The 24,386-nt window shown below is 45.9% G+C and overlaps 1 protein-coding gene across 1 annotated transcript in view; it reads left to right on the plus strand.

Annotated features, from left to right (window-relative positions):
• Positions 1 to 24,386, plus strand: part of ABCA12 (ATP binding cassette subfamily A member 12) — a 125,076-nt gene that overhangs the window by 68,093 nt on the left and 32,597 nt on the right. Inside the window, exons 30-40 of the mRNA XM_075000868.1 lie at positions 2,265 to 2,483; positions 3,457 to 3,653; positions 4,656 to 4,816; positions 6,964 to 7,200; positions 9,774 to 9,912; positions 13,517 to 13,769; positions 15,140 to 15,226; positions 16,421 to 16,514; positions 17,401 to 17,528; positions 19,377 to 19,464; positions 23,129 to 23,234. Coding sequence (XP_074856969.1) covers positions 2,265 to 2,483; positions 3,457 to 3,653; positions 4,656 to 4,816; positions 6,964 to 7,200; positions 9,774 to 9,912; positions 13,517 to 13,769; positions 15,140 to 15,226; positions 16,421 to 16,514; positions 17,401 to 17,528; positions 19,377 to 19,464; positions 23,129 to 23,234 — 1,709 coding nt within the window. The remainder of the gene's footprint in view (positions 1 to 2,264; positions 2,484 to 3,456; positions 3,654 to 4,655; positions 4,817 to 6,963; positions 7,201 to 9,773; positions 9,913 to 13,516; positions 13,770 to 15,139; positions 15,227 to 16,420; positions 16,515 to 17,400; positions 17,529 to 19,376; positions 19,465 to 23,128; positions 23,235 to 24,386) is intronic.

The raw sequence follows: 24,386 nt of genomic DNA on the forward strand, positions 1-24,386 counted from the left end.
AGTGGGACACGATGGAACTCCATGCCACAGTTGACACCCATTTGGCTTCCCCAAACAGGCACCCTGTGCAGGGCTAGAAAGGGGATGGCTGCTCCGGGAGCAGCTCCGTAAGTCACGCAGGTGTGCGTGGTAGAGTGTACAGAACCCAGAGTGCTCCACTTTAAGCCCAACCTCTCTGGAGTCCTAGGTGAAGTCTAGATGGTGCCATAACCTCAAAAGAAGCTCCGCAATTTGCACTATGCAAAGTGCATAGCTTATTTTGAGTAGATTTTGAAATAGGTTAGTTCAGCGTGTGGTGCTGTCTAGACATGCAATGAGGTGCACAGGGAGGCTGGAATAGCGCATTGCATACCACTGTATCCCAAAATAGCACCCTCTGTCTATACCATGGGTGTCCAAACTTTTGGCTTGCCTGGGCCGCATTGGGTGCAGAGGAATTGTCTTGGGCCGCATATAAAATATATAATGTAGTTAATGTATATAAATCACATAATAATGTTAAAAGTTTACGATCTTGTGGGGCCACATTACTAGCTATCCAGGGCCGCATGCGGCCCGCGGACCGTGGGTTGGACACATCTGGTCTAGACCTAACCCTATGTCTAGAGTCTTAATAAAAGGCCCTCCTTCCTGCCTTAGGATAGGTCTACACAGCACAGTTATTTTGAAATAACTATCCTAGCATCTGCACAGCGCAACCTTATTTTGAAATTGGTAAACCTTGTTTCACGAGGAATAGTGCCTATTTCAAGCTAAATGCTGTTAAGACAGGGAATCGCACTTATTTCCAAATAAGACGCAGTGAATTCCATGGCTCTATTTTGAAATAGGCTCTGTGTGTGTAGTTGCTGTATTTCGAAATAGCGAAGTGCTATTTCAAAATGCATTTTTGTGTCTATCAGTGTAATTCTGAAATAAGCTATTTTGGAATAGCTCTTCCAGAATAGCTTATTTCTGAATAAGGCTGTGACATAGGCATACCTTTATACCGCACCCCAGTGTTACAGAAACATGCTGGAACTGCATAGCACAACTGACCATGGAACAGTTGAAAGGTCCAGGACTGATTAAGAGGTTGGCATTACCCTGGCAGGACAAAACAGACAATGACTGCCGCACATAGTATCTCAGGAGTTTAGAAATTCATCCTGTATCCTCTGAGGAGATCACAGACATATAGTTGGTGTAAGAGACATCTTACTGACTTCTTTGAATTTGACAAATGGGGCAGATTCTGACGGGGGTGGGGAAGGGGTCGACAGCTTCCTTTCTTTTCCTGTCCTTTTTAAATGCAACTAAAGGAAGGTCTGGAATCCCAAAGGAACAAAGAGCTCTTGCACAGGCCTTAACAGCAGTGGAGAAGGCCAAGGGGCAGCTGAAAAAATAGCTCCTCCTTTTGAAGCCTACAGGAAGTCTCTGAAAGTCACCTGTGTTGTATAGGTAGAGAGTACTTGCCTCAGTTCCATTGGGTATTGCTGGGTAGGTAATTATGTTCCTGAACTAACCAACTGGAAGGAGACCTGCACTGCAAGATGTTCTCACATAGGCACATTGTCGGGAAGTGTACAATTTGCTTTTTCTTGCTAAGATGGCCGGGAACTCGGGAACTCCTGCTTTCAAAGCCAGTGTGGTTGCCAGCAATTTGGAGGTCACTAGATAGGGCTCCTAAAACCCTGTAAAATTTAGAGTGATCTTCTCAGTAGGGTTTTTCAAGAACTAAACAGCAGCTGAGGGTCCATATGTATCTCGGTGTGGGGTAAGCCTGGTGGCCTGAGAGCAGAGCGATGTGCTTCCACAAAGAGGATATGAGTTCAGAGGTTTGGTCTGTGGGCTCTGGGCCAGCAGACTGGAATATGTTGCCAATATTGAATAATTCTTTTAGGGGTTCCCTAGTAGCCTTGGTAACAGAGCAGCAGAACAGACAGTCTCTGCAGGGATTGTGTCTAGTCCTCACTGGGCGACAGGAGCGTGGCCGTAACAAGGAGCCTGTGAATGGCAGCAGGGGAAGGATAAAAGAGATGAAGGGACACTTAGGGTTCCCTTTCTCGTTACCTGGCTGCACGGGTCAGTCCAGCTTTTTCCCTGTTGTAGGGCCCCAGATGCAGCTGGGCCTTCCCCTTGACAGCTGGAACTTGTCTGCTTTGCACTAAACCAAGGCAAGTTACATGAGAAGTCCTGATAGGGGAGTTCCACAAGGCGCTTAGCAGAGCCCCTGGGGAACAGACCCTCTCTATTGTTTACCCCATTGTCTTCTTTCCTCCCAGATCCATTTTGACCGGGCTGTTCCCTGCATCATCCGGCACGATACTGGTTTACAGCAAGGACATCCAGACGGATCAGGACCTCATCAGGAAGAACATGGGTGTCTGTATGCAACACAACGTGCTCTTTAGTTACCTCACGGCCCAGGAACACTTGCTGCTGTATGGCTACATCAAAGTCCCACACTGGAGTGAGCAGCAGCTGGATGAGGAAGTGAAAAGGTCTGATAATGGGGATGTCCCACTTCCTCAGCATGTGTCACCTACAGGGTCCTTGGTTTTCATGCTGAGCAAGGCTGTATAAATCAACCCCAGCTGTAGGACCCAGGCAGAAATGACTGGGTAAAATCTGACCACCTGTGTCAAGCAGGCGGTTAGGCTAAATTATGATAGTACAGGTTGAATCTCCCTCATCCGGACCTCTGTCATTCAGCAAACTCCACAATCCGGCATGATTTCAGTTAGCCAGATAACTGCTTATCATGGGTGTGGTCAAGTTTCCCACAGTCCTGTAAAGTTTGTTTCCAGCCACCAGTCCCGGCTCTCAGTGTTCTGTGCTGTTATTTAGCTGTAATTTACTCTAAATGTCTTCTAAGAGCCCAGTAAACAGTGGAAGTGTCAGTTATGTACTAGAAAATATTGACCTCCCATTGTCTGGCAAATTCTCTTGTCTGGCACTGGTCAGGTCCCAAGGATGCTGGATGAGAGAGATTCAACCTGTAGTCCCTTTTGTCCTGGAATCTCTGGAGTGAGAGAAAAACATGGTTGCTGTGCCAAGGAACTTCAAATCAGCTGTAGATTCTCCGATATGTTCCATCTACCTTTCACCACTCCAGAGATAGAGCTCCAACCAGACAGTCACAAGGAATCTGTAGTAGTTGCTTTGTGTCACCAAACACTGCAAAGCAACAGGAATGTACCAATGAATCTGCTACTTTGCATTTCCTGACCACAGGATCCTGCCCTTAACTTTGACATATCGGGTAGAATTTTTGAAGCGTCCTTAAAAAAAATCTCCAACCCTGAGTCTGAGCTACATGTTAATCTGTCATTCTGCATTATGACAATTCTTCATAGCAGTCCACGCCTGAGCAGTTTTTCATTGGCATGAATGTTGCTTGATGCATTCAGATTCCCTTGCTTTTGCTAAATAACTGAACTGCTGCCTTTGTGGGCTTTTTTGTGTGTTTTGAAGGACTCTGAAGGATACTGGCTTGTACAACCATCGTTACAAGTTAGCCGGCTCCCTGTCAGGAGGGGTGAAAAGAAAACTGTCCATATCAATAGCTCTCCTTGGTGGATCAAAGGTCGTGATCTTGGATGAACCAACCACTGGGGTAGATCCATGTTCTCGGAGGAGTATTTGGGAGATTATATCAAAAAATAAAAAAGGTATTACAAAGAGACTCCAGGGAGCGTTTTTGAAATGTGCCCCAGTACTTTGAGCTCATAAGTGGCTACAACACTTTTGAAGATGGAATTTAGGGTCCCAATTTGTTTGGTCACTTTTGAACACATTACCCCAGATTCTTGCCCATGAAAATCCAGCGGCAGAAGTAGCCATATTTAGAAGCACTGACACTGGCTGTAAAAGTTGACCTTGATGCTAATGGCAGGGGTAGGGTTGGTTGGAAAATGTTGACAAATGGGTGTGGGTAGTCCTGGCAAAGCAATCATGCCGCTCATCAGATCTGATCCAAAGCCCAGTTAAGCAAGTTAGGGGTTTGGATCAGGTCACCCTGTCCTTGCAAAATATTCCCAGGAGAATTATCTGTGAGGGAGCCATTTTCTCTATGTTTTAATTAATGTAACAATGGTCGAGAAAGGGCCAGATCGACAATCCCCATCATGCAATGATGCATACCAGATCTTGTGCTAGCACCCATCACTTCTGAGCACTGAGTGGATCAGCCAGGCCAGAATCTGTCCCCTGGGTTCTGAACTGTTCTAGGACCACTACTCCAGCCCTAGGCATGGGTGAAGTGCCCCAGCCCCAGTACAAGGGGATCTATCTCTAGTGCTACCAATATTCATTGGTACCACCTTTCTCTGCCTCTCCAAAAACCACAAGGGTCTATGACATGTGGAGGCCACAGACAGCTGGACTTCTTGGGGAATGTGGTCTTTTCCAACCATTGGTGGGCTCTGGTTGTCTTCTGCTAAATTTCCTTTGAAAAATTAACTCTACCGTAGGGCTAAGGGGAGCGTTCTGTTTCTTCCAAATGTTGCCTCTGAATTGGTCAACTCTACTATTCATTCTTGGTGCGTACATATGATATTTTGTGCGCTATTTGTAGCTGTCATTTGATTGTATCATTTGCCAATGCCTCATATTTCAAATTCTCCATTTAGTTTATCATGCACCTTGGCTTTATTTTCATATGCCTTTTCCAGGCCGAACAATTATTCTCTCCACTCATCACTTGGATGAAGCAGAAGTTTTGAGTGACCGAATCGCATTCCTGGAGCATGGAGGACTCAGGTGCTGTGGGTCTCCGTTCTACCTCAAAGAAACGTTTGGTGATGGATACCACCTGACCCTCACTAAGAAGAAGGTTGGTAACTGTGTTGGAAACGGAAGAGGTTTAGGCTGAAATTTTCAACAGTAGCTAGAGGTTTTGATTGCTCAATTTGAAATGCCTTCAAAGGTCCTTTCAAGGAGTTCTGTCGTGAAATGGGGGTGAGAACAGAGAGACAAAGAGTGTCGTCGCATAAAAATAACGCACGCTGTAAAATGGTTTGTAGAAGGCTTTGTCTACATGGCAGAAACTGACAAGAATAGTTATTCCAGAACACCTTCCCATGGATGGATCCTTTAGTCCAGATTTAAAACGAAGTGACTCCAGAATGAAGTCACTTTTATTTCAGAAGAGTTACCACTTGGAGAATTATTCTGGAATAGCTATAGTGAAATAGTGATTCCAGAATAGCTTTGCCAGTCTGTTTCCCCAGACAAGCTGTAAGTGGTAGAGTGAATCAATATGACATCTTGAGCCCAGATTCAGCACTTAATCACACTAGCAAAAGATGATGTTTCTGCAGCTTGCAACGGATTTATGGGTGACTTCCAGTCATCTGGTCGATCAGAAAAGAATACAAAAGGAACAGGAAGTTGAATCAAAGGAGAATTAAGGGGAAAGATCATTTTTTTTCTCCTCCTAGCTATCTAAAACAGGGAAAACCTCTGGGAATCCTGGTCCCATGTTTCTCAGCCTGCATTGATGCTTATTCATAATGTACACTTGAAGGAAGGATTTCCAAAATCAGATGAAGGATGCACATTCAAAATCAACAGGAGCTGTGTGCCGTATACCCCAGAAGAGGCCAGTTCTGGTTAACATGCAGATAGTGTATGACTCCACTGAAGTGGGGTGACACCAAAAAAGCTGCCTGAGAAGCACCAAAAGGTGTTCCCAGAGCTAAAGGATGCAGACACAGCCAACCAGAGGAGGGCGGGCAGATGCCAGCTCTGCAATAGGGAGGGACCTTTTTGAGCAAGGTTTCATGTTCTGTGGGATGTCACCAGAAAATAGAGGAATTCTCCCAGGTGTAGGGGGTGAGATGGGGTAAGGACATGCCCAGAAGGTGTGGGATTTCCTATAGTCACTGTTCTCAGAGAGATTCTCCTTCTGACCATGAAATTCAGCCTTCAGTTTCCATTTTCCTAATGCTGCTCTCTGTGCCTGTGTTGAGGTCTAGGATGGTCTCCCAGGAGTGAGCCAGGCCACACACTGAGAGCACTAGCTGCCTACTGCTTTTGGCAAATAATACTGAGCCAGCTAGAGACCTAGACTGAACACTAGACTAGCTCAGGGTGGGAGAGGCCATCAAGGGGAGCAGCCTTCAGTTTTCCCTGGCTCCATTCTAGAAGGCGAACAAGATCTAATGGGAGGTTAAAGTCAAAACCACCTTTTGAACATGAAATCTGGAGTTCAGGGAAACAAGCAGTGGGGAGAGACTCTGGGCAATGTCGTCCTTGGGGCAGTGTTACGCCAATTCTTCAAGGGAGAAATCTGCTATTGATACTTGCATAGCCACAGAAGCCCTGGTGAGCAGGGTGCTTCGCAGACACACAGTAAGGCCAGGTCTGCACGACTGCAAGGAGTTCTGGAGTCAAGGGGAGTGCCCTCAGTCCAGGCCCCAAAGAGCTCACAGTCCAAATAAATAAGAGAGACCAAGAGAGTTTTATTCTGTCCATTTTACAGGTGGGGAAGTGAGGCACAGCAAGCCTAAGGTCCAACTCCTCCAAGGGAAGTAGGTGCAGAACTCCCCTTTTAATCAATGGGAATTAAGGGCCTACCTACTTCTGAAGATCTAGGCCTAAGGGTATCTCTGGACTGGGTGAAAGCTGCCCAGCCTGGGTGTACAGACTAGCACAAGCATGCCAAAAACAGCTGTGTGGACTTTGCGGCTCTGGCAGAGACACAAGCGGTTGTGTGAGCCAGAGTCTACCCAGGTTGAGTGGCTCACTCTCATCCACAATAGAGATGTAGTCACAGTGACTTGCCCAAGGTCAGCCCAGTCTATGGCAGAGCTGGGCCTTGAACTCAGATCACCTATAAGACCACTTAATTTGCCTTTGAGAAGAATCTTGTGTCTTGAAGTGGGCAGGTTCACATACCACAGGCAGATAAAGTCAAGAGTTAGAAGGTTGGCTCCCCTCTCTGATAGTTGATCATTGAGTAATTTCCTCTCTTGCTAGAATCCAAACCAGAACCTGACAGAGGAGTGCGACACCTCAACGGTGACTTCCCTGATACAGTCACACCTCCCAGAAGCTTATCTCAAGGAAGATGTTGGGGGGGAGCTTGTATATGTGCTTCCACCTTTCAGCTCCAGAGTTTCTGGAGCGTATCAGTCTCTTCTGAGGGCTCTAGATGCTGGCTTGAGTGATCTCCACCTTGGATGCTACGGCATTTCAGACACTACCATGGAAGAGGTACAAGTTCACAATCTTTTATTTTGAATTAAATGTTTTGAAGAGTCAGTGATTAATGTTCCCAAGGATCTGTAATTCTGCTGCAGAGCCAGCCAGGGACGTGACCAGGTGGGAATGGCAGGTTTTGGAATGGCTTTTGGTAAGTTAATCAACAGTTTTCTTTTTCCCCACTGGATTTTGTATTTTGCTGCAGTTCTACTTTTTAAAGTCCAGCAATGAAGATGTTCTGGCTCACCAAAAATTTCCACCTCCCCAAGGGTTTTTTAATAGTTTCCCAGGCAAAAGAGATGATAGGGTTGGGGAATGGGGAAGTAGTGATCGTGTTATGCTACTTAAATTCTTGTGGCGTTCCCAAGGAATCGGGCAGGCTTCTCTTGAAACAGAATGAGCGAGTTCATCAGATTGACATTTTAAATGGGGTCCATTATGCTTCAGGATGAACGCCATATTAGCCACTCAGAATACTTGCCTTTCTGTCTCCAAACTCAGAGACAGCATTGCATCAGTTCCCATTTAGCAGCCTCTGTTTGCTGTAGGAAGAAGAGCTGAAATGTAAGCCCTTGTACCAGAGGCCTAAGATCAGGCCTGAGGCCTGAGCTAAAGTAGTAGTCAGAGCTTTGTTAATATAAAGCAAAGTCAGGTTGTGACTAGAGGCAAGGCCTGCTCACAGAATCTGACAACAACAGGGCTGGTATTGCAGAAACACGCATTTCTAAGTAGTGCTAGGCACAAGAGTACACACACACACACACACACACACACGGGTGGTACCAGGACAGCTCCGTGCCAAGACATGCCCCAAAATAACAGGGACGTGCTGCCCCATCTTAAAGATAAGGTCAGGAGGACAGCATGGTGGATGGAGATATCTTGATCAAACCAACATGTACAAGGCGACGCCTTGCCCCATCAGAGGGGCAATATATAACTTGTTTGTATTGGTGTGTAAATAGGTATCGCAGGGGCAATGTCTTTGGCCAGCTGAGGGGAATGGAAAGTCACACCATTCGCTGAGTTGCCTCCATTGTCAGGGGCATGCCTGTGCTAATGTACCCGTTGCCATTGCTCTGGGAAGCTGGGGCTGCGCTTCGCTGACAATGACCTCAAGTGTCTTCCCATCGTATTGGATCATTGGGTGCTTCTCTCCAGATTGGCTGTGCCGGCTGCCTGCGCAGAGCTGGGACAGCATATGGAGAGGACATCTGCAGCTGAACATCTCGCAATACTGCTCGCTCACAGAAATGTTTTCAGGCGAAGGAGTAAACTCTTCAGCAAACGGAGAGGCACTGGTGCTGGACCCTGCCTCTTTGCACTCTGCCAAGGGGAAAATCATGGACATCCCCAGAAAGTGGGTTTCCTCGGTCCCAGCCAAAGTCACTGTGAGGCTGCCATTGAGAATCTGTGAAGATTCCTTTCCCGCTGATGATATCGTTAACTCCCAACAAACACAAGCATTCAGCTAAGCTGGAAACATAAAACAGTTTTTAAAAAATTAAGGGCTAGGTTGTTGTGGCCCTTTCCTGACAGTGCAGTAAGGGGAGGGAAAGGTCCTCCTTACTACCCTGACCAGATCTCCCTGACTGCCTTGAGTATGTTTTCACTGCAAAATTTACTCCTTTTATAAGAAGGACGTTGCCTGTTCCCATAAACCCCGCTCACCTGAGCATGGTGGTGCTTTTAACTTCGGCGTTTCAAGAGTCTGTGTTTTCAGTAGGCAAAACATTTGTTCTCAACTTGAGTTAATTAACTTAAGGTAAAACCCTAGCAAGGCAACTGTGATTGTCAGATGGATAATAGGTCAAATTAAAAATTATTCTTCCCAGTAATCTTTTAAGTTGACCTGCTAACTTGTGTGAAAGCCACAACTGGCTTTCTCTTCACTATGGTTTCATCTTGAGCCCAGGGCATGGGGTTTGTGCCTGGACGGATAGGAGATAGGGTAAAACTTGAGTGAACACAACTTTTCAGTTGGCAGCATGACTGCTCTGCCATGCAGATACAGGCTATTGCCACTCGAATGCCACAAGTGCGCCAGTGCCATTCCACAAGTCCCCCATGTGCCGAGAGAAAGTCTTCCGCCATTCTCTGGGAAAGAGCGTATACAGCAGCTCAACTGGCGGCAGTGCTAAGGATCATGGGAAATGTCCCCTGGAGTCAGAGCCAGTGCCACGCCAGTGTGCGTGCAACTCCAGTGTTATTTCACAGTGTGGCCTCTCTCACTCGAGCAAAGCTACTCTGGAGGGGTAACCTCAGTGTAGATAACGCAAGAGAACTCTGGAGTCTTAACTCACTCGTGCGAGTAGCTGACAAGATGCAGGGTAGAGAGGGAGCTGCTCCATGTATAGCAGCAACAAAATTTACAACCTCACCCAGAACATGGAAGTACAACAAAGCAGGGAGGAGGACTGTAATTTACAGGGGCATCTCTAACTCTCACAATTTCTCATGAAAGCCAGAGGCACCACTGGATGATAAGAAGCTAAGCGGAACAGTAATTCTGGGCAGTTTTGCTGTTGTGCTAGGACATGTCTGTAACTCGGACTATTCTTCTCTTTCGTTTGCCTGTCCTGTAGGTATTTCTTAACTTGACGAAAGACCTGGAGAAAGACAAACAACATGATCCCGGATTATCCCAACAGGTGCCTGTTCCCACCAGTCTAGTGGAAAGCAAGGAGATGGCTGTGAGCATGGATAGCTTCACAGAAAGAGATGGTATGCATTTAACGTGATTTTATTCCAGGCTTATGCTAAATGTAATTAACGACAGGCTGAGCACTGAACGCATTGTGTCCTTCGGTTAGATACACACCAGACTTCAGCCAACCCATCCTCATCTGCCTCAGACAAATACCACACACAATAGATTTAAAGCAACGCTGGTTTGTGTTGTGTCTGAATCACAAAAGAAGTTCTGGAGGCTTCCTTTTTTAAACTCGCCTTTTGCTACGTCCCACCTTACAACGTAGGATTGGACCTCACGAGAACCAGGCTCGATTCTTGGTTCTGTTGTTGGCCTGCTGGGTTAATTCCCTACCCCTGGGACTCTCTTGTCCTCTGTAAATATGGGAACAGCAAGACTGACCTCCTTGGAAAAATGTTTTGAGATCTGTGGATGAAATGTGCTAAATAAGAGCTGAAACAACTACGAGAAGTTCTGTGGCACCTTATGGACTAACAGATCTTTTGGAGCATAAGCTTTTGTGGGCAAAGACCCATTTCATCAGATGCATGTGACAATGTATCTGACAAAGTGGGCCTTTGCCTATGAAAGCTTATGCTCCAAAACATCTGTTAGTCTATAAGGTGCTACAGGACTTCTTGTCATTTCTGCGGGTACAGACTAACACAGCTCCCCCCTCTGATACTTGTCACCATGCAAGGCACTGTAAGTAAGAGCTGGCTACTGTTGTTATTTAAACCGAGCAGATGGAGCTCTTGGTAAAGGGGCAGATGTGTGTCTGAGTATAATCACTAGAATGGATGTAGATCATTATTTTAAAAAAGGAAACCAAAGAAACTACATGGAAAGACCTTTAATGCTGTGCAGCACCAACACCCCCAGAGGAGAGTGAGCTGATTTCACCTTCTTTCTGTTATAACCGTGCTGGTGCATTAGGACCCTATCTTTTTGCTTGTGAAGTGACCCTGGGAGGTAGAGACATAACTGAAGTGATTCAGACTAAGCGTTAGGAAAAATGATTTTTATTTATAATTGTTCTTATTTCTGCCAAATACAACAAATATACCAAAATATCTGCTTCATCCCAGTACGTGCGGGGGTAGCTTAAAGGGAGGGAAAGCAACTGCAGTTGTAGACCTCTAAAAAGTCAGCCCTAATTACTTTGATTTTTTTGGGCATGCCATCCTGGGAACGGGTGAGGGAAGATGGATCACTTGAGGATTCCCCGTTCCGTTCATCCTCCTGCTGGGTGCTAAGCATGCTCTTAATTTTCTGCTTGGCTGCTCCAGAGCACCCCCAAAGTTGGTGTGTCTCTGCCCAGCCTGGTTGTTCTTACGCCCCTTCTGCAGAATGCCGGGTGTTAAGAAACTCTTTCTTAACTGGGGTAGTTACACACTGCACGAGATTATCCAGTAGGGCTGTGGAATCCAGGGAGGTTTTTAAAATGAGATTAGACAAATACCTGGTCTAGGTATACTTAATCCTAATACAGCCCAAAGGACTGGACTGGGTGATATAGGATTAAGTATAAAGTCCCTTCCAGCAGCAGTGCATTTCTATGATTTATGTCCCTTACAAATAAAAGCACTACAATCATTTGCTTGGTACTATATTATATATGCAGTAATGTTTCATTCATTACCAAGGAGATTTTGCTGGGCCAAATAGAAAAGAATCTCTTGTACAGGAATTTATCTAGTCTACGTGCAATTATCAATTTGTATATGTAGCAATTCCTATGCCTCTTTCTTTTCATAGAATCATAGAATACTAGGACTGGAAGGGACCTCGAGAGGCCATCAAGTCCAGCCCCTGCCCCAATGGCAGGACCAAGTACTGTCTAAATCATCGCTGATAGACATCTATCTAACCTGTTCTTAAATATCTCCAGCGATGGAGATTCCACAACCTCCCTTGGCAATTTATTCCACTGTTTGACCACCCTGACAGTTAGGAACTTTTTCCTAATGTCCAACCTAAACCTCCCTTGCTGCAGTTTAAGCCCATTTACTCTTGTTCTGTCCTCAGAGGCCAAGAAGAACAAGTTTTCTCCCTCCTCCTTATGACACCCTTTTAGATACCTGAAAGCCGCTTTCATGTACCCCCTCAATCTTCTCTTTTCCACACTAAACAAGCCCAATTCTTTCAGCCTTTCTTCATAGATCACATTCCCTAGACCTTTAATCATTCTCATCACTCTTTTCTGGACTCTCTCGAATTTCTCCACATTTTGTTCATTTACAATTTTCAGACAAGTTTTATTATTGATTTGGATGTCTAAGAAGCTATTTATTAAATGATGAAAATATTAAACTTGCAAAGATCAAGAGCTGTAGATTGCCCAGGCCAGTCACAGTTGCACATGCAAGCTATGTGCATTTGGCCTCTGGAAGAATAGTTCAGTAGTTAGTTTGCTCCTCTGAGATAGGGAAGGTCTGGGTTCAGTTCTGTACTGTAGCACAGCCTTTCACATTGGCCTGAAGTCTGATTTGAATAAAAATTAGGTGCCTAAATACTTTTGAGGGTCTGAGCTGACGTCTCTCTGTGCCTCAATTTTCTGTCTGTAAAATGGGGATAATACAGTAAACTCTTTCATATCTGGTAGCCCGGGGACTGGGAGGTTACCGGCTATCCAAATATTCTGGAAAATAGTGAGAGGTACCTAGCAATGCATAACACTAAAGAAAAACAAGACTAGATAGTAAGAAACAAACAGAAATGTATGCAAACTACTTTATTTACCAACAACAGTAGTATTGTACACTATAAACACATACTGTATTTGTTGTATTTATTTGTGTTTACTTTCACTCTACTTTACTTATGGAAAACACAGCTAAAATTTACTGATGGTTAAAATGCTGGTTATTTGAGAGTTCTGGATAATAGAATGCCAGATATGAAAGAGTTTACTGTAGCATTTCCTTCCCTCATAGGGCATTGTGAGGATAAGTACACTGAAGATTGTGAGGTGCTACCACTAAAGGGGAGAGACAGAATAAGTACTTGCACCAGGTAGATGACTCCGGTCTTTTCACACACTGGCCAGAATCTGAGACAGAGGTCTGAGCAAATGACTCTGAGCTAAGAATTCCTGAGTTCTGATCCCAGTTCTGACGCTCTAGACTTGGGTAAATCACTTGGGTTGTGTCTACGCTTCCATTCTTCTTTCAAAAGAGGCATACAAATGAGGGAAATAGAAAATGCAAATGAGGTGCAGATTTACATATCTGGCACCTCATTTGCATATTCCTCTTTTGAAAGAACAAAAGCAGTGTAGACGCAGCTCTTTTGAAAGTAAGCCCCATCTTCCCCTTTTATAGGGTTTTATTTCAAAAGAGCCACCTCTATACTGCTTTTCTTCTTTCAAAAGAGGAATATGTAAATGAGACACCATATATGTATACCTGCACATTATTTGCATTTTTGATTTCCCTCATTTGCATGCCTCTTTTGAAAGAGGAATGCAAGTGTAGACACAGCCTTAGTGTCCCAGCCCAATTCTCTCCATCTGTAAAAAGGAACAGTAATTTTTACCTACTCTGCAGTGGAGTTTGGGGCAGGGGGTTTGATCGATAGCTGTGAAGTGTTTTGCCAATGACAACTGCTAAGCAGGGTTCTCTTTATTACACACAGACCAAGCCCTGGTTAGATCAAAAAGGGTGACCGGTTTGCCACTGCTGCTCAAGAAGACAATGGCCATTTTCATCAAGAGGTTCCACCACACCCGACGGAACTTAAAAAGCTTTTTCACTCAGGTCGTCCTACCTGTCATGTTTGTGACCGTAGCCATGGGCCTCAACACTTTGAGAACAGAGGTGGCTGAATACCCAGAACTGCACCTTTCCCCCTCGCTGTATGGTTCCTCCGGGCAGACAGATTTCTTTGGGTAAATCTCTCTTTTTGTTATTAAAACCGTTTTACGGATGTTTATAAAATGGCAGGTTGTTCTGTGAGGGGAGTGGCTAATCAAACTCAGTGGGAAAGTGCTACACAGAAAATCCTGCGGTAATAGTTCTCATGGGAGAAGAGTTTTCCTAAACCCAGCAATCCGAATGCTTAAAAACTAGCTGGAATAACGTAATGCCGAACTATGTGCAGCAAGGTTTTCACTGCATTTGCCGTTGAAATCCACTGCTGATCACAGCCATCTTGCCCCAAAGGATACATTTCACTTACTTTTTGTAAAGAGACGTGCCCAGCCCATGGGCATTCGGCTCCAGGCTACAAGATTACAGGTCTGGGATAGAATTCTAGGTCCCACCTTATGTTGTGGGCCTGCATGCCGGTCTCTTTCCATCTTCAGGAAAAAAAGAGCAGCCTGCATTAGCAAGGCCACCCTTAACCAAACCTCTCAGTTATCCAAAGGTGAGTCCTGTCTCCTCTCCCAGCCTGTCTGTAAGATCTGATTTCAGTAGGTAAGCCCCTCTGTATTGAAGTCTTGGGGTCTTCTTGAGCATAAAGGCTTTACTGTGCTTAAAACTAGTCCCCCACTTATCCAAACCTTCAATTATCCAAATGTATGTAACTTGCAGCCTTCTAATTCAATCACATAATTTCCCAAGTTGTCTCCTGTAGAGCTGGACCGTCAGTTAGGAATACCAAGTGCACCTCAAACGTTTCCCTGCTGATTTGCTGCTCTTGGAGTTCCAACCTTAGCTCTGCTGGTGTCTTCTTTTCCTAGACAACTGCCCTTTGCGTGGGTGGGTGGGTGGGGGGCCAGAGCCATCAGCCTCGGGGAGTCAGCAAAACCCACGTCTTCCATTCCCAGCATGAGCTCCTCCCGATAACAGAGTGGGCTGTTTCAGGCAAACGTGGCCAGATGTGGAGTGGGAAGTGGGGGAGATGCTTCTGTGAGTGGACTGCCATTTTCGTATCCCAGAAGACAGGGGACTTGACGGAGGTAGGAATGGAGACACGTTGTGGTTCTAACGACATTACCTCAACTCACGGCAGCTGGCTCACATTTGCAATGAAATTCAGAACAGCCATAACTGTGTACCCCAAAGTGACCCCCTCAGGCCTAAATTCAGCAAAACACTGAAGCTTATGTGTCACTTTAAGCATCCGAGCAGTCCTGTGGAAACCAGTGGAACTATTCTAATAACTAAAGTTACACAGGTGCTGAAGTACTTTGGAGCACTGGGGCCTAAAATAATTAATTTCCAATCCTTCTTTCATTTGGCAGGTGGGTTTTTACCACTGGGTCCATCGCGAAAGCTTCTTGAACACTTCTCTCTTTTCTTTGTTAAATCTCAGGAATTTTAATGAGACCACAGATGCTTTAGTTGCCGCGATGCTTGCCTTCCCCGGAACGGATAACACATGCTTGAACGAAAGCAATCCGTAAGTAGTTCTTCATCTCCTTTTTAAAGTCCTAATCTCCAAAAAAGGAAATGACATAAAATTAAGAGCTGTCAGGTATAAATACCTTCCTTTGATCATCTGCAAAGTTTTCATACCTGGGAGCCACATCAAAAATGCTTCATCTCTTTCCAGAGTGCCCAAGGATAGATTTGCACGGAGTGAGTTTTGAAACAATCTGATTTAAAAACTCCTTAAAATTACCAAGAAAGGGAAACAGCTAAACTCGAACGACTGGGTGGTGCAGCCCAGACTCACTGTGATGAATCCTTCCATGAGTAGTCCACAGACTCTCCTGAATTTACTCAGATGAATAAATTCTCATCGTAAGTGGTCAGGCTTACCCGGTAGGAAGTATGGCCCAATATGAACACCTGGGGTGCGGCTCAACGTGGATAAGCCAGTCACAGTCTAGCCCTGGAGGGTGGTAAACATCCAGGCTTGAAAGATCTCAGACCTTTTGGCTGAGTTAGCAGAGGGTGGGGGCTACCTGGAATTTTACAGCTGACTCAGCAGGAGGTAACCACCGAGCATTCCAGAGTGACTTACTACATTGTGTTTTGGGCAGGGAAATATTTGTGCTGCCGAGACGCTATTTGTCAGCCCTCGGAGGACTATCCAGTTAATGCAGCACCCCACCAAGTGGGCTTGTCTTTCTTTTGTAAGATCATTTTGGCCTCTTTGCCGTGGGATTTGAAGCAGCCTCAGCAGGCTCCTTTAGAGATGTCTCACAGGCAGTGTCCCCTGGGAATACTTGGGCGGCTGTTGAGGAGAGATTCAAGTGCTGCCCGGCTGATTAGCAGAGCACCCACAGGTGGCAGCGTGCGTTCCCACTGGTGGTGAAAATCTGCTCATGTCTTGGTGCACGTAATAAAATTTATTCCACCCGCGGATGGGAACACATAAGCGCAAACACTGCTCCCAGCGTACTTGCCAGAACCCACCAAGGAGGGAGGCAGAGCACGTCGTCAGCGGTGCCAAACCACCTGAGCCCTGCAGTTAAATCAGGGGGATGCTGAACACTTCCTGAGATGCACCGTGGCCCAAGGAAACACAACGATCTCCACAACATGCTGCATGTGCTCATCATGTTTATTCCACTCACTATGGTTCTACCACCCTCCAATGACATTTCACCGGCTTGCTGTCTACAGAAAACCTTGTGCTCATTTTCAGGGGGTGTTTGAAGGACGACATACTTGGCCGGTGGGTCTTCCATGGAAACCAGAGCACTAAGTATTCTACATGCAACTGCACAGAAAGCAGCCAGGTAAATTTGTGTTAAATCTTAACAGGGGGAGAGCACACTGAAACCACCTGAGAGCTATCTAGAGTGCTTGTGGGACCAGATGGCTCATGGCCCTGGCATTGTCACTGGGGACACATTACCACCAGGTCACTGGGGTTCAGAGCCATCCTAGCTCTGGAGGATATTCACACACTAGTTGGGTTGCCTTCTTTATTACCTGCCTCCAACGGAAAAGGTTGTAATGGTAGGTTTCAGAGCTGCATGATTGTCCCATTTAGCAGAAGCGAGTGTGTATTCAAGAGGGTAACTGTATTTCTGAGGACGCTCCCTTTAGCTGGAAGTACCCTATTTGGGGCATTTGCCATCAAGGATATGAGCTTTATGCAGCAGGCTGGATCCAGGCGCTTTTGCTGTTCCTTGCCTTACAGGAGTACTACTCATATTGGATTTTTATTGCTATGGCTCAGGCACCTACACAATATGGATGACAGCGCAGGGTGCAGAAGTCCATTGCAGGGGGAGATGGGGAGATGCAGGGGCCTTACAGATAAACACCCACACCCCATGTGTGCTATTTGGAACCAGAATAAATCTGAGGCTCTGTTGACTGTTCTAGGCCTTAGTTCAGCAAAATGCTTAAGCACATAGTTCGGTTTAAGAATGTGCCCAAATCTTGTTGATTTCAGTGGCATTTCAGCACGTGCGCAGCTGGATAGAGACGGACTTAAGCACAGGCTTAAGCTAAACTCATGGGTATCAGTTTTGCTGCATTGGGGCAATAATCAGAATGTACATCCCGACCCTTCAGACTCACGTCTTTGAGGAGAATTCTCCTTGGCCGGGGGCCGGGGGGGAGGCTAAATGTAAATGTTTTTAAAACAATTTTTTAAAACTTTTTTTTTCCCAGACATGCCCTAAGTTTGACTTCTCTCCGCCTCACAAAATAACTTTTTCCTCTCGGATGCTTTATAATCTCACTGGGCACGATGTGGAAACGTACCTTCTAGCAACGGCCAAAGATTTCCTCCAGAAAAGGTACAACTACTTCTCTTGCCCTGTCTTGTTTCACGGCCAGTGGCCTCTTATGAGTTTGCTTCTTCCTTAGGATAGCAGCAAATTTATATTCATTTCTCATGTTGCTTATTGCCATAAGGCACAGATGAGTGACTTCAAAGTGTGGTGGGACTCTGTGTTGTAGTCACCAAGTCCTCTGCACTCATTTTACAGTTAGGGTGACCGTATTTCCCTCTGTGGGATACCTGGTAAAATTAGTTGTATTCAAGTGAGTTCAATAGCAATCAATCAGAACAATGCAGTACAAACATTCAAGTTAACGTCTGGTTGACTGAGCTGCGTTAAAAAGAAATACTTAGATAAATGGATTCTTTATATTTACCTTATTATCTTTCAGGCTTTAGGATTCCCCTGGGGAGAAGTGACTTATACTCCCCTACCCCCACATGCCAATATGTCTCTTTCACATGGGTGTGTGTACATGACTGACCCACCTTTCCCTGCCTGACACTGTCCATTGTCCACACCTGGCTGGGCCCGTGGGCCTGACCCACATCTCCTGGTACCTGGTGCCGCATCTTTCTGAGGCAAGATGTGGGGACAGGCATACAAGGTCGCTTGCCCCGCCCACCAACCAAGATGTCTGCCAGAGGTCACACCAGAATGTGGCCAACAGCAGCCTTTCAGCATTGTGTGGGAGGGAAGGGATGGAACTGCTTCTAGCTTCAGAGGAGGAGGAGGAGGAAAAGGGTACTTACTTTCTTAAACCCTTGTACTCCAGGTGGAGCATAGGTCATCTAGAAAGGTCTCCTCCACTTTACTCTGTCTTGCGACAAAACTTCTAGCTGGCTCCAGGAGTACCCCAGTTGTCCTTCAATCTCAGTAAATCTTCTCCACATTGCCTGAGGTCTTCCTCTTTTGTGTTTCCCTTGTGGGTTCCATGTGAGAGCTTGGTGGACTCTGCTGGATGATGGTTTTCTGAGAGCGTGACCCTGCCATCCCCACTTTCTGCTGTTGATTGGAACACCAGTGGTTCTTGTATTGCTCTGTTCCAAAGCTCCTTCTTTGTGACGATGTCTTGCCATTAGATGCGAAGGACGTGCCTCAGGCATCTGTTTATGAATGTCTGTAGCATGTGATTTGGAGACTTTGTAGTACGCCAGGTCCCACATCCATGCAAGAGTACACGCTTCACATTTGTGTTGAAGATCGGCATTTTCGTCTTCACAGATACTATTTGTGATCTCTATATGGGACGAAGAGTCTTGAATGCAGCTGTTGCTTCACTCTAAATTCATGCTTCAGCGCACTGCAGATTAGTGCATGTTCAGTCCAAGATTAAGCATGTACTTAAGCTGCTTTGCTAAATCCAGGCCTTATGCCAGTCAGCTTAGCAGGAAGTGGGTTAATGTGTGTGGAAGGTTAGGGTGCAAAAGCTAAATGCGTCCAGGAAGACATGACTCTCTGTCCTGCTAGGAAGGGAACTGTTCATCTTTTGTGGCAATGTACTGGTAAAGAGGGTCAAAAAGCATGTGATTTAACAGCGACCAAAATGCATTTCAGAACCGTGGCGATAACCCCCGATCAGGACGTGGCTGAATTGTTTTCTGTTTACTTTCTTTTCAAAAATAAAGGCTCCTGTCACAGCAGTAACTCTCCCACACTACACATTCTTGTCCAAAGCTTGTTCCCACCTCTGCCTGGTGTGAATCCAGGGTAACTTCCTCTGATGGCCATTCTGTAGGCCCCAAGAGAAACTGTGACGCCAGTGACATCAGCAGAACTAATGCTTCTTTACACCTGCTGCGGCTCTAAACCAGCATCTTTCCAATAACAGTAATGCCTTTCCCTATATTGTTTACCATGCAGGTATGGTGGCTGGAGCTTTGGGTTGCCTTTGACTACTGACCTCAAGTTCGATATAAATCCAGTGCCGGCTAACAGAACACTCACTAAGGTAATGAATCCTTCCGCCTGCTGAGTGGGTAGACACCTGAAATGCCCACTAGTGAATAGAAGTGAAGCAAGATTCGTGTTCTTGGGTGTGTGAGGGGCACTGAGTAACCACCTATCTCTTGGCACTGTTAATGCAAAAGCGGCAATACGCAGAGAATGAAGGAGGGAAAAGGAACTGGAAAGAACTGAATTCACTCTGTTGGTGAAGGGAGGGACATTAACCCTAAGCTCCCCCTAGCTCTCTTCCTCTTGCTGCACCCTAGATCTTCCTTCTGCAGGCTTGCACCTTCCTGGGCCTTTACCACTAGGGCCAACAGCCACCACGGGGTAAGGTGGGAGAGGGGCCTGGCTCCGTGCTCCTGGAAGGGGCGGAGCCAAGGGCAGAAGGGGTGGAGCCAAGGACAGAAGGGGCAGGCCTGGCCAGACCTGTTGGCGGGCCTGGGCAGTGCTGCTTTGCTCCAGTAATGCCTCCATCCTCTCCACGCTGAGGGCCGGATTATGGTCATGAGGGGCATAAAGCCAATGGGAGGGAACGCCTAAGTATGGATTACATATTGCAAAAAAATTATGCAGGTCTCAAACATTTATCTGCTGACATATTTACATATTGTTTATTCATCTAAAATTAACAAGCTTGTTCTACTCTCACTATTCTCAATTCTTCAAACGTACCACAGAGTGAGAGGTGGCAGGAGGGCTACTATGCTCTCCTCCTCTTAGGTCTCGTTCCTCCTCAGTAGTGGCTTGCTCATCTGTATGCACGTGACCGTCGCGACATGCCCCATCCCACTCACCTCTTTCAACCTTGTGCTTCAGCTCTCAGCTTTCCGTGTGGCCCGGTGCAAAGCCAGGTGCTCCCCCAAGCTATCCGCTCTGCACCACCTGCCCAGTTTCACTCGGACTGCAGTTAGCTTGTATTAGCTAAAGGAAAACCACTCAGGTGTAAAATCCACTCAAGCAGAGGGAGTTGGAATGGGGGAATCACACAGGGGGCATGTCTCAGAGGGGTAGTCATGTTAGTCTGTATCTGTAAAAACAATGAGGAATCCTGTAGCACCTCGGAGACTAACAGGTTTATCAGGGTATAACCCATCCCATGGGCAAAATCCACTTTATCAGATGGAATGGAGTAGAAATACAAAGGCAGGTATAGATGTAAGAAAATTACATTAAAAAAAAAAGAAAAAGAAGTTACCAGCCATTGTAAATTAGAGTGATTGTGGTCATTCAGTGTAGCTGATGGGGAGGTGTGAATCTTCCTAGAGGGGAAGTCCGTCTTGCTCTGAAAGCTGCTTCCCGGTGTCATGCTGGCTGAGGACAATGAGGTGTTGTTTTCACATTTAACCCAGATATTATTTGTGGGCTGACACCCAGTTTGTGTAGTTAATCTCCAGGGACTCCCCGTGTGAGACCATTCTGTCACCCAGTTCCTCCAGTTAGAATCCTACAGTACAATCAAAGGGGCTGGAAGGAACCTCGAGAGGTCACCTGGTCCTAGGACTGAGTATTGCCTATTGTTTTGAGAATGTGTAGTCAGCAGCTCTGACATGAGGGGTTTTTAAAGCGTGCATTCTGTGTGCACCGACCCCCTATGGCTTCCTTTTGTTCTAAGCTTTCTGTAAGACAAAGGTAGTACAGGTTGAACCTCTCCCATCCAGCACCCTCGGGACCTGACCAGTGCTGGATGAGAGAATTTACCGGACAATGGGAGGTCTCTGTGTTCTAGGATATTACCAACACTCCCACTATTTACTGGACTCTTAGAAGACATTTAGGGGTAAATTACAGCTAAATAATAGCACAGAACACTGAAAGCTAGGACTGGTGGCTGGAAACGAACTTTATGGGGCCATGTGAAACTTGGCCAGACCCATAGTACGTGGTCGCCCAGCTAACTAAAATCGTGACGGATTACGGAATTTGCTGGTTGAGAGAGTTTTGGATTAGAGAGATTCCCCTGTAGCTAGAAGTGACACCGACCATTATGTTATCTTTTCAAAATCACAGTACAAACATTAAACAAGTTGACCTAAAGACTTTCAGCTTTTGAGTGACAAGGAGTTGACAAAACAGAGCTATTACCTCTTGTGTTCTCTGCCCACCCCCCAACAAAAAAGACTTCATTGAAAACCAGCATCTTAAAAGAACCATGAAGGATCTTTCAAAGGCTGCTGTCATGACATCCTTACCACATAAAGTCTGATGTTTGTTTCAGGCTAGCATAGAGCGAAGGATCAAGCAGACATTGCTTATTTTTCCCTTAAAGTGCTCTGGGTTGAGGGGCAGAAAGTGAATGAGATTCTGTTTATAACAGGTGTGAAAAAATAGAAGGGACAGAAGTCTATTGTTGTGCAAAAAATCTCTTCTCCGAGAAGACAATACAGCTATGTACACAGGTGTAACTGCCACCTGGCTTTCTGAGATCACGCTCATTCTGTGCTTACCCATCATTTCCCTCTGGGGAAGGAAGTCAGTTTGAGGACAAATGTCAGGTTTATTTAGCTTGTAAGTGTTTGGAATGAAACTCAAAAGAAATCAAATGTGCAGCACTTTTATGATGGATTGAACTGCTCGAGAACTGTCTGAGCCTATTCAGCCAGTTTTTTTCTATCCTCGCCTGCTAAGATGTATATTTAAAGTCCTTGAAGGAGAATCTAGGGGGTGAGAAACCCAAAACGTTGTGTGTGCAGCTTCCTCCAGTGGTTTTGCAACCCCTTAAAAGTTCAAAGATGTCTTGGCCCATTGAACGGGAAAGCGTAAGGGAAGAATTTGGCTGCCTGTGCATCCCAGTACAGAAAAATACATCCAAAGAAAATTGAATTTCTTTGAATTTTCTTGTGTACAGTTCAGTGCACTATTAAACATGGAGTATCACAGATGTGAAGCCCCTCAATGGAAGAACTTGTTCATGCTTATGGTCTCAGGAACTTGCTAAGGAAACCCCCTCGGCTTGCAGGTAGAAAAGGTGCTTTTATCTCTCTGCAGGCCTTTGGCCTTCAGCCTCAGCCTGCAGTTTGAGAGTTAGTGCTCTTCATTGTTGTTAGTTTTTCAATAACACTTAGAGACACAGTCAGGTGTTAGGATCTTCTTGGGCTGGGCAAAGACTCCCAAGGAGTTTATTATGTAAGTGTAAAATGAGACAGGCTGGGTCATTCATCATCCCCAGAAGTCCTACATCAGCTGTAGATCAAGTGCAATTGAGATGCACATTGATCTTAGGGTTTTGTATGTCTGCCTATCACCGGTGTATCTGGGCACTTCTATGTAAAACTGATAGCAAAGGACTTCATGGAATATCTGGCACATCTCATTTTCAGGGAAAAACATCTTCTTGCAGTAGTGGCAGTGGGTTTTTTATGTCTGTTTTTTTGTAGGGTTTGAGGAATAGAAATGGGCATCATCTCTACGTAAAGACTCTGCAGTTGGAATGCAGGCCCCATCCTGCACCAAGTATAGGGACACCTGACGTTGTTGTGGTTTGTGCATTGGAGGATCTGAACTAACACACTCAGAATCTTGCATGACTGAGCTGATAGCCCTTAATTTGTAGATTGCCCAAATTTAGCAAATGTTTTTACGGCTATGGTTTTAAGTCTCCATTTATTGGTGCACATGGAAGTAACCAATGTTCTTGTTAATGCTTTTCTGCCTGTTTTTGAATGCAGGTGTGGTATAATCCAGAGGGGTATCACAGCCTTCCAGCCTACCTCAACAGCCTCAACAACTTCATTCTCAGAGCAAACATGCCGAAAAACCAGTCTTCCAAGTACGGTAGGTGCTAGTAACTAGTCCTGGAAGCATCACCTGCTGCCCCATCTGAAGGGAGGCCTGTTCTCTATCTGCAGAGAGAAAGCTATAGTGAGTGGGCCTGGATTCACTCCTGGCATTAAATGGAGTGATGCCAATTTAAATGAGCAGGAAATGTATCTCCTGGATGAAATCCTGGCCCCACTAAAGTCAGAGGTAAAACGTCCATGGACTTCACTGGGGCCATGTCTTTCCTTTCAAGATTGTCAATATATCGCATCTCTTTCTAGGAACAGGGAAGGGGACAAGGTAAAACCTTGAATAGACTTTCCTTGTCCCCAAAGAGCCAGGACATCTGCCTAATATTGATTTCCACCTCAGTGCTGAGGTAGCTGGCTGCAAAGATACCACATTGCCATCTAAGAACAGGCTACTGTAGGTTGTCCTAGAAAGAACACAAGCCCTCTGAAATGAGAGGGGCCAGGAGACCAGCCCAAGTTTGCTGCAGGAGGTCACTTGATAGGTGAGTTCTGAACATGAGTGCTACTCCTGTCAAGCCCCATAAATGAAGATAAGACTTTCTACTCTTTCAGTTAATGGATACAGGTGATATCTATGCTACGCATGTCTGATGGGGTGGACTAAACCTCGATGCCCCCCTACAGGAGGCCAGAGGCCTTGCCACACCCCATCCCAGAGAGAGGAGCAGAAAAGAAGTCCTCCAGGCAGGATAGAGTGGCTGTCTTGGTGGCAGCCAATCAGGATCCAGCAGGTCAGTTTAAAAGAAGATGGTGGGCTAGGGGCTGGCAGTTGCTCACACGAGTTTGACCCAAGCAGATTTATACATAGACTGGGAGACCAGCAGCACCATGGACAGCTCCCAGTGTGATCTGAACCTAGAGCTGGGTGGCTGAAGAATTGCCACAAGCCTCATACAAGAACCAGCAGCACCATGGACAGGGCTAGTCAGGCCTTAGCCTCAGAACCTTAAAGGTGACCAGACAAGGCAGCATCCAGGGGAAGTGACCCAGGAAGCAAGGAAAGTACCAGACGACCAGGCAAGGACCTGATGCGACACCCCTTTGCCACAGAGGGGCACTCACAAATGGCTGGACCCTGGTACAGCATGTTTTACTGTTACACTAATGTGGTTATGCTGTGCTCAGTGGGGACAAC

Source organism: Carettochelys insculpta, chromosome 8 (genome assembly GCF_033958435.1).
Source record: "Carettochelys insculpta isolate YL-2023 chromosome 8, ASM3395843v1, whole genome shotgun sequence".
Taxonomy (NCBI): domain Eukaryota; kingdom Metazoa; phylum Chordata; order Testudines; family Carettochelyidae; genus Carettochelys; species Carettochelys insculpta.